General features: G+C 29.2%; 1 protein-coding gene across 2 annotated transcripts in view; it reads left to right on the forward strand.

Moving 5' to 3' along the window:
* Nucleotides 1-7,955, forward strand: part of LOC129960073 (mitoferrin-1-like) — a 30,756-nt gene extending 22,801 nt beyond the window's left edge. Inside the window, exons 4-6 of one of the 2 annotated variants that reach the window (XR_008783516.1) lie at nt 73-700; nt 6,607-6,673; nt 7,744-7,955. Coding sequence is in view for 1 of the 2 variants with exons in the window: in XM_056073156.1 (XP_055929131.1) it covers nt 73-689 (617 nt within the window). In the remaining variant the exon portion in view is untranslated. The remainder of the gene's footprint in view (nt 1-72; nt 701-6,606; nt 6,674-7,743) is intronic. The other variant, XM_056073156.1, reaches the window with a different exon arrangement.
* Nucleotides 7,956-10,802: the final 2,847 nt, after the last annotated feature.

Here is a 10,802-nt window from a genome sequence, read left to right on the forward strand (position 1 = left end):
TAATTGCTGGTCTGTTATTTGATATGAATTTGTTTTGTATATTTTATAATAAGTTTATTTTCCTCCTTCTAGTTGTGAAACAACGAATGCAAATATACGGAAGCCCTTACCTTAGCTGCACTGATTGTTTTAGAAAAGTGATTTATTCAGAAGGTATCCGGGCCTTGTATCGAAGTTATACTACTCAGTTAACTATGAATATACCATTTCAAAGCGTTCATTTTATGACCTATGAATTTTGTCAAGATTTATCAAATCATCAAAGGACTTACAATCCGATGGCTCATATGTTATCAGGTGCTGTATCCGGTGCTGTTGCTGCTGCTATCACTAATCCTTTAGATGTTTGCAAAACATTATTAAATACTCAAGAGCAACAGGTTATTAGTTCACTTAATACTAAACAGACCCATATTAGTGGATTTATAAATGCATTTTATACAGTTTATAGATTTAGTGGATTTAAAGGATATTTTAGAGGACTGAAAGCTCGAGTTATATATCAAGTCCCATCAGCAGCTATATCATGGTCTGTGTATGAATTTTTCAAATACACTCTTGCCTTTAAATACCAAAATCGCCAGCATAGCTACAAACAAGACCATGGTCCTCTGATTGCACATGCTAGTTCAATTGAAAATTCAAGTCCACCACCCATCGCAGCATTACCAGTGGCTTATAGTAAATGAGTTAAGAAAATGTAAGTATATCTATATTTTTTTCTATGTACTTTTCTTTTTTGTGGATTAAAATCTTTCTTGTTGTAAAAGGCTGTAAAAAGTCGGAATAATTTTTTACATAATGCTAATGGGTTGCCCACTGAGTTAGCTATTAAAGATATGTTTTAAAGAAAGTGAACTGATTATGTTACACGTTAATAATATGATATAATAAAATCTGTAATTGTAAAAGTAAACGCATTAAACTGCGAAAAACGCAGGATGCAATAGAAAAATGGACTGATTGCCAACCCGCGGAAATCGCGGGATAAGCAGCTGGAGGGTTAAGGCCCTGTAGAGGAAGACAAACAGCAACTTCCCCCTTTATCATTTTTTTTTCAAACAGTTCTTTAATTACAATAGTGTTAAAAAAGTGAAATTCAATCCCACGTTTCATTCACTCAACATCGTTTATTTGCAAAGAAAGTTGCAAATTCATGTGTTTCTTGGTATTGTATCTGTACAATATAATGATTATGAGTAAGATTCAATTTTCGTTTTTTTTACTTTTCTTGAAAAATAGGATGGTTTTCTTTTTTTTCTTGGAAGTAAATTCCTGGATGGGGTAGTTAGAAACAGGCTTTTATAGTAGTAAAAATCTGTTTTTCATGCATTTAAAATGATTTATTATATGATAGAAAGTGATATTAAGTCTGGGAACACAGCAGTGTCCTGTCTAGTCTGTTTAATTATTTTTGTCAAATTGGCATCTGATATTTTTAAAGCTTCTGCCATGTAATCTACACACATAATGCTTTTCACATATGAAAGCTGACTATTAATGATGGTTTAGTACAGATTGATGGAATGATACTGACGTCGGGGAAGAAAAAAAAAAATATAAAGCTGAGGGAGGAATCTGAAGGTAACGATTTCGGTAAGAAATAGCAGTTGTGGTGATGGGAGAAGTAGCTTATATAGTGTAAATCTTGGTTGATTTTTCAACATATATGTTTGTAAAACTTGGATTGAAGAAGCAGTTACTGAATTTTTTTAATACTTTTAATGTAAAACTTTGTGGACGTTATGCAAATTTTGCCTTTCCTCAAATTTTTTTCTTCCAATCCAGGGCAAGAGCAAAACGACGAACCGAGTACGTAAGCTAAAAAGGAAATTGAGCATGAGAAAGAATGTCAATCTTTATAATTTTAGAAGGACTTTATAAATCTCGACATTTTGATTACGCTGGAAATTTATTGGCCGTGCAACTCCAAAGTTGCAATGATGGCAGAATGATTAGTAAAATACCAGAAGAGAAACCCATTAATCGTAATTCCAGAAAACCTGTTATTCTGAGGGATTGATGGAGTTGGTGGTGGTCAATTGAATGTGACAGGTTTGAAAAGCACTACTTTGTCTGAATTGAAGTTTGTTTGATAGTTAATGATAATTTGAGATTTCATATCAAATAAGTTATTCTACTAGATTCCATAATTTACATAGTTTTTTTCAGGTAGTGTAAATCTCAGAAAAAGTAAATTGAACAAGCGATTGAAGGTTTTACATGAAATGAGAGATGTGTTCTGCTTTTTAACAAAACGACGAGTCATTAGTCATTTTAAAATGCGTTTCTAAGTCTTAGATATTTCCATCCGTTAATTTCTTAGTATTCATTTATTTCTTTTTATAAATGCCGTTTTCCGTACAATATCGGAAATAGAACGGTACTTTACTCCGAAGTGAAGGAATTAAATGATAATGGAAGTTTGTATGTGATATTCCATGAAATAGTGTAAACTTTTATTGAAAAAGAATTTTTTTTAAATATTTTTTTAGGGGGGGGCAATAAAATAAATTCTGAATCAATAAGCAGTTTCGATTCATTTCAAATATGTTCTGCACAAATCTCTCATAAGTAATCAGATTGTCTCATAACTGAGATAATTATAAACGTCGCTGTAATTAAAACGGGTTTATTCATAAATTTGAAGAAAAAAAAAATGCATTGCTTTTGAAACATTCCATGATTATGCAGCATTTTATAAGATCATTTCAAATCAAAGAAAAAGGCGAAGTCTACGAAATTGTTTCTCAGTTAACCTAATTGGCCTAAATATTTTTTTAAAAATTAAATATCGAATCTCTAGACGGCTTGTATTTTCGGTATTGCTCAGGGTGCATAGCGTCATAAAAAGTGCTTAAATTTGAAAACCACTTTTAAGCATCTTAAAAGTGCTTAATTTTTAGGAAAGGTCCTTGAAAAATGCTCAATTTTCTTGGGAAATGCGAAGATGTTTTTCGTTTTGTTTTGATTCCCCACAAGTTGAATATGATAATTCGAAATCATGGTCTTGTAAAGGCTTGTTTACCGAATATATATATATAAAACCAGCAAAAGGGAAGAATTCAGAGAAGGAATTCAGGGTTTCCAGCACATATGATAAAGCTTAATGATTCCTTTTCTCTCCCCCCCCCTCCTTTTTCGTTGTCATTTATTAAAATACTGGACTACTATCCGGAAGGGGCAATATGAAATACGTTTGTGCCTTACTTATTGTGATTCGAAAAACGTTCGAACTTAAATTGTTAATGTTTTAGATTTTGAAGAATTTAAATTATGTCTGGTAAGTATATATTTAAACTTTTATGTGTTAAAGAATATGCAGATTGTCCCGATCAACGGAAAATAAGAAGACAGCATGTGGGCCAAAAAAATATATCGAGCATGGGAAAAAAAAAAAAAAACTATAAAAACATAAACATATTCGATCATTATTCTCATTAATATGTTGTTTTGGAACAATAGCTTGAATGACATTTACAGATGAATATTGAATTACTGGTATTCAACTGTACTATATTGAAATGTAATTAATTGTGGTATGTAATTAAATTAGTCAATCGTGTAAAATCTAATATGAAATTTTAACTTGAAGTCTTAAACTTCAATGATCGTGATATCTTATCGCAGTATTACACCCAACCATTTGAAAATTTTTATCTATTGGACGAATCTCGCCAAATTTTAGTTTTTGCCAAAGAAAAATTATTGCTAGTTGTGGTATTTAAAATTTTTAAAGAAATAAAAAAATATTTTTTGGGCATTAGAGGTCCGCTAAGAATGGATTTCTCAAACTTTTAATTCGAAGATTATTTAAAAAAATAAAAACAGAATTTTAACGTGTTTTCTTAATAACATCAAAGCATATTGTATCACAAATTATTTTAACACCGTTTTAAAGGTTAAAAAATATAGAGCTTTTCAATGATAAAAAATTTGTTTGAATGAATGTATTTTTTCTTTATTTTTAATAATTTTTGAGAAATAAGTTCTGGACACAGTTAATAACTATGATTTTTATTATAATGGAATTCAAAATTATATTATTGCTTCCTCGAATCGTTGAATCACATTATTTTGCAGTTGTTAAAGTTATAATAAAACGAAAAAAAAATTCTTTTCTTTAATTTAAACAAAAAAATTTAAAGCAGTTCATTGAATAAAATTATTTGAATTTTATTAAATTTTAAAGCAATGCGATATTTTTTAAACCAGCAGGAGTAGTCTCACAAAAACGTTCTCGCATATTCTGTCGTAATATATCTAAATAAACCAAAAGTTATATTTAGACATATTAACTTTTGGTGTGAATTTAGCATTTTGACTGAATCTTTTATGTCAACCTTGGCGAGTTTTTTGGTGACATCCCTGGCATGGAGTAAATAGTATGCAAAAACCGAGTTTGTGATTTAGGCACGCTTTTCTCAACCGATTGAAACCAAAGTTTGATTAAAACCTCATTAATAGTCTCAAAATCTCGTACCAAATTTGATATATTTAAGTCGTTCCGTTTTTGAGTTATCGCTTTTACATGTTTCTGATAGTACAGGCCGTTCAATTTGATTTGTAGACCATATACCTTATTTCATCCGTCTGGCTCATGGTTTTTGTGCTATAGACAGACATTTTCAGAAAATGCGGTTTTCGAATTTAAAGAGATTTTAAAAGTGGAGATTCGTTGAAATTTCGAGTTCGAATTTTTTGACGATTACTATACTTTCTCGTATACAAAATTTAGAGAAAGTGTTGCAGTCGTTAAAAAATTCGAAAAACACATTTTTCGGAAAATTACAACTGTCAAACTCGATGTCTGTCTGTAACACAAAAACAGTTCGAGCTAGACAGATGGATTTTGGTATACGGCCTTCAAACCAAATTTGCAGAATTCTATCAAATTTTCAGCAAGATCTGTTTAGAGAAAGTGTGTTTATCTGTCCTGTTTTTCGAACATAAGGTAGCATGATAACTACAAGATGAAGAGAGCTAGATAGATAAAATTCGGTGCACCTATTTAGCATCTATAATATAGAAATAAAATTTAAAAAGTAAACATTTAAAATTAATTTTAAAAAATTTCAATAAAAACTATGCATTATACAGAAAAAAAAAATCTTATGCTTAGGAAATATGCAGTTCACATATTCATACTTAAATAAACGTGCTTAATTTTTTTGGCTAAGGCGCTTAAAAGTACTTAATTTTCGCAGCAATTTCTCACTACGCACCCTGTTGCTGTGTAATAGCTTGCACAGCAACAGGGTGTAATAGGTTGCACAGTATTAGGTTCACTTCCTTTGGCAGAAAAACTTTCCGCGAATTGATATTTTTTAATCTTGAATCTCTGAATAATTATTCTGAACTCTACAAGTAGTTAGAAATATACTAATCATTCTTGTGCATGTAACAAACATAAACTGCATTTAATAAGGCATGGTAAATAACAAAAAAAAAAAAGTTATTCGTCGTTACAGTAGTTACCGTTTAATGTGATCACCAATTAATTTTGTAAAAATTTTGAAAACTAATCGATTGATTACAATAACCGAATTGGGTAAAATGAAACATCTTTTTATGATATCGAGAAAAATATTAAAGATCTAGCTATATATATTTTTAAATATCTATTACAAATTTATTGTTGCCAATTCACAATTATTCCTGAACGCGGAAAATTTGAGGATAATATTCTTGATGCTAATTCACTTATAATTTGTCATACTTGCATTAACTTTTTAAAATTTGTTGAATAATGATTCCGGATTTCAAAATATTAAATGGTTGATTCATGACAGTTTATTGAGTTTCTTCAACCCACGAGTTCCTGTCTTAGCCATCAATGTTTATTGTTTAGTCTTACTCTCGAAATGCTTGCGACTTTTCAAAATTTTACAAATATGCTGTGAAATTTTCAACTGCACCGCAGCATTGTATTGACTAATTTTAGGTAAATTTTCGAAGCGGTTATGGATTTTAATTTTGTGCTTAGCTCTCAATCATGTCTTTATCTTATTCATTTTACTTTAGTGATTCAATCGCAGGCAATAATGGTTTCTGATTATCCAACAGATTTCAAATCTGACCTCACATGCCACTATTGATTTTATGTATTTTGAATCTTTAACCTGGCCTGTTAAGCGTCTGGATATCAATTCCATCGGCCACTGTATGGTGAATTGGAACATGGGCCACAACCAACCCACATAAGTGACAAAGCATACCTGATTTCATTTACTAGAATAGCATGCAATTTCTGAACGGGGGGGGGGATTAAATCTAGCGGGTAGCCTTCTTTATAGAGTTACGGCCATCCTTTTAGCTAAAGGTGGCTCCACCTCATATTACTATTTGAAACATCTACAGAATGAACGAAAGGTATCTGGAGGCTTTTATTATTTTGTGAATTTACATAATGTTAGAAATTCTAACGCTTGTGCAAATAACAATGAATGTTCTTTGTTTTTATCTCATATTTGTTGCAGTTTGATAAGTACATATTTTTTATGAAAAGGTGTTTAGTATATTTCTAAATTAGAATAGTTATGCTGATTTCTTTAAAAGATTCTAGTTAAAAGAATTTCAGTTTGTAGATAATCCCTTGTCTTTTAGCTTCTCTTGGATAGAAAGTGAAATTCAGTTCACTGCAATACCAATATTTTTCTGAATCATCATGGTAGTAAGTATTCAATATTATGTATAAGTTTCCCTGTGTATCTGGATTTGAAATTATGAAAAGAAAAATTTTCTATACTTCGCGCTGCATTATTTTTTTTAAAATGCTTATATTTCATTATATAGAAATTTCTTTGCATAGAATTCTGTACAAATTTTGTTATAATGATTTAATAATACTTTGTCCTGTATTCTATAACTTCTGCATAATTTAGTTGACGTTTCTGCATTTTATAAACAAAACACTTGCAGAAATATGCATTTCTTTATTTCCCGAATATGCGTGCTGTTTTGATGAAAATGTATGTAAATATTGCTCACACCAACTTCTAATAAAACTACTACTGGAAATTTCAAATCGGCTGCTTTCTGTGTAACTATGCGAGTAAAATATTGCATCAATATCGGATCTCTAAATGCCCTCGTTGCCGAATCTTCACGATTAAACGCGAGTTCAAGTTTTTTCGTGGGTGAAGTTCAGATGCAATTCATTTGGCCTTTCTTGAAAAATTCTTCAATCCAAAAGTGTCTGGATATTTTTGGTCACAGTGTATGATGAAATATATTAATTTTTAATACATAGTAAAGGGTATTTTACATAAATTATTCCCTCTTTTCTTTTATAATTATCAAACATATCCACTTATTCTACAACGGAAATTTCCTTTTATGTCGAATGACATGTGTAAAAAAAAAAAAAAAAAAAAGTTTGAAAAATGCTTAATACATAATTTTTGAGATTTTCATAAAATTTTGTGAACGAATGTAATTAAAAATTTTGCAAGCATTTTTAAAAATCAAACAGATAATTTCAGTAATGGATATGGTTAAATATTAATGAATGAAAAAGCTACAAATGAAATTTAACTTCGATTCTACACTTTCATTGCATGATGAAGGGTTGGTCCTTAAAGATGTCTCTTGTTTACGATTCACTAGGGAAGAAGCGGAAGATAAATATTATGCTCCAGGAACAATTTTACTCTTGCTACGCCTCTGATTTAAAGTTTTATTGTTAATATAGAATATCCTGTTCATTCACCTAGAATTATTTTTCTAAAATTTCTTTTTCAGAATATTCTGGCTAATTTTGCAAACATTTGTTCATCAAGAGTCAGCATCTGTATGAAATGGAAACGTCTGTTTTAAGAAAGAGCTATACTAATACCATGTGATAGTTTGGAACCACTTGTTATCCAAGCATGTGACTAAATAAAAATCAATAATTGTTCTGTTTGTGTAATAGAAATAAAAATTATTGTTTTTAAATAAATTTATAAAATGCACACTGTTTCATTTTTCTTGCGTTTAAGACTAGTTTTATCTGCCATGAGTATATTTGTATGAGATCGGACATTTTATTACAAATAACTTTTCAAAATATTGTTTGCATGCATAAACAGATATGGAGTCTTCTGAATTAATATAATTGATTAATATTAAAAAGTAAAATTTTAATTATGTAAGTGATCAACTTAGAAATAGCTCAACTTCGAGAAAATAAACGATTTGTTTTCTAATTTTTTTCTTTTGCTTACACTCATTATATAAAATTCAATAAACAAAAGACAATTATGTGGGGCCTGGTTTTATAATGATTTTTTTCCTAAAAGTGTCACAATACATTGACTTATACAGGCAGTGTTTCCATTATTTTCCGGTATATTTCATAATCAAGATTGTTATAATTAAAATTCACTTGACGGTTACGCATCTGTTAAAATGTTTACTGACACCTCTCTCTCTCTCTCTCTCTCTCTCTCTCTATATATATATATATATATATATATATATATATATATATATATATATATATATATAAATATATTATCTCGCAATAAAGTTAAAATAGATATAAAGGCAAAAAAAAAAAAAAAAAGCAAAATATTAAAAGGAAAAAAATGGAGATCAAAAGATTTTATTAATGATATTTTTTTCAATTTTAAATTTTTCCAACTTTAAATATAATGCTGAAACAAATTTTAACCAACCGGAATTCAGTAAATGTGTCAATAAGTTTCTGAACTTAGATATTTATTTCATATCGGATTCTGATATTTTTAGAAGTGAATTAATTACCCCCTCCCCCGCGTTTTGAAGAAATGTGAATAATTTGATTTACTGTGTATGACGTAAAATATTCTATTCCACCTTCAAATTTTTGCTTTTGTAAACTTGGTCGTGATTTATAATTAAATATTTCAATGATTAGTAAATGTTTCTTTTTTAAAACTAGTACAATTGAAAAAGTCATACTTTTTTAAAGATGCTTTTCTTTTTGATTTGTAGGAAAAATAAAGGAATTTCGCAGTGAATTCATGATGCAAGTAATGATAATCAAGTTTCAATAAACAAATTTTTAAATAATGTGGGCCTCCGGAGGTTTTGAAGGAACATTCAATAAAATTGTTTACGTCAGTTCACATTTATTTTTATTTATTTATTTTCAATTGCGCTCTTCACGTCCAATCAGGAGTTTTTTGTGCGTCTGTGTGTGTGTTCAGTTTCTCTGAAGGATTGCAAAAACATGAACCGACAACAAATTTATATTTCTTTTCATCTAATAAACTAGAGAAAGGATAAAGTACGATGAATTCTATATTTTCCCAACTATTAGAAGCAAAAGTGTACCTGTAAAATCGTGAATTCTGCCATAGAAAATATTTCAAATGAGATACGAAGATTGCATTTATGCCATATAATATTAATATAAAATATTTTATGTGCATACCATATTAATTTCAAAAAATTTCTCGATATCATTGTTTTTTCCCCCGAATTAATACTATATACATAATTTGTATTTCGATTTTTTATATATTGTAATTTAATGCAAGTATGCATTGTGTGCAGTTTAAATTTTATCATTATTCAGTGTTAAGAGTTTAATTATTATTATTAAATTTCTAACATTGATTTGAAACTTATAAACATGTTTCAATATTTATATGTTTTGTAATTTTAGATTTTAATTTATATCTTTACTTACAATATTGTGGAGACTAGATTTATCATCGACTTAATTAAGGTCGAAAGTCTGTGTAAAATTGAATGATGCTGAGAAGAATTTTTTAAAAACAGAATGGTATTTTTAGTTGTCCTACAATAAATGTAAAACTTTTAATATACTTCGAATATAATATAGAAGAATGAAATTAAAAAGTTGTTTACTGTATGTATAATTTAAAATTTGTGTTGCGTATTGATATTTATTGTAATTTAATTCTAATATAGTTATTCAATGTTGGTTTTGTATCATATTTTTCTTTTAATTTTGATTGATTTTAAATGTTTGACTTAATATGCATTTCAAAGTAAACTGCATTGAGCTTTAAATTTTAACTGACGAACTGGAGCGAAATTGTGCCATAAAATCGTGATGAATAGGATATAACGCTTGCCATTGTTCTATATAATATAACTTATTTAATGTACATATTGTATTAGTTAAAAAAAAACAAACCCTCCTTGGAACTGCGTATTATAAGAGAAAGAAATATTATGTGAAGGAGTGTATAATGTAAAATTTATATTTCATTAGAGTTACTAAAATTTCATCCAATTATGCTATATGCAAAGCTTAATATTCATAATGCTTAGCTTGTAGCTTAATGTTTAAGATAATTGAAAATAAATGTTGAATTATTTCATTTATCCTTGAGATAAAGAGTATTCTTGTTTCTCTGTTCTATATGTGTTCCTTCTGCTTTCTCTTGTATTTGTACCGATATTTCAAAGCTTATGTTTTACTTCTGGGGATGAGCTTCTAATCTCATCCTTTCCATGTATCTCTTATTTCTGAGTGCGTAGAATCACGAAAAGTACTATAATTTGAACATTAAACCATTTACCTTTTTAAGCACTTTAAAAAGTACTTAATTTTCTTGAAAAGGGCAACGAAAACATCTTTTTGTTTTGTTTCTTCTGATGTGGAATATGATTAATCGAACGCACAGACAAGGCTTTGTTTATTGGAGGTTGCAAAAAAGAGAATGAATGGGAAAAATTCGGAGATGAAATCTAGGGTGAGATAGATCAAGGGATTTCAACACATGTTAAGGCAACATTTAATGGTCTTTTTTTCCCCCCTCTCTGTTTCTTCGACAAAGAGTACCACCATGTACTGGAATACT

This window comes from Argiope bruennichi, chromosome X2 (genome assembly GCF_947563725.1).
Source record: "Argiope bruennichi chromosome X2, qqArgBrue1.1, whole genome shotgun sequence".
Classification (NCBI taxonomy): domain Eukaryota; kingdom Metazoa; phylum Arthropoda; class Arachnida; order Araneae; family Araneidae; genus Argiope; species Argiope bruennichi.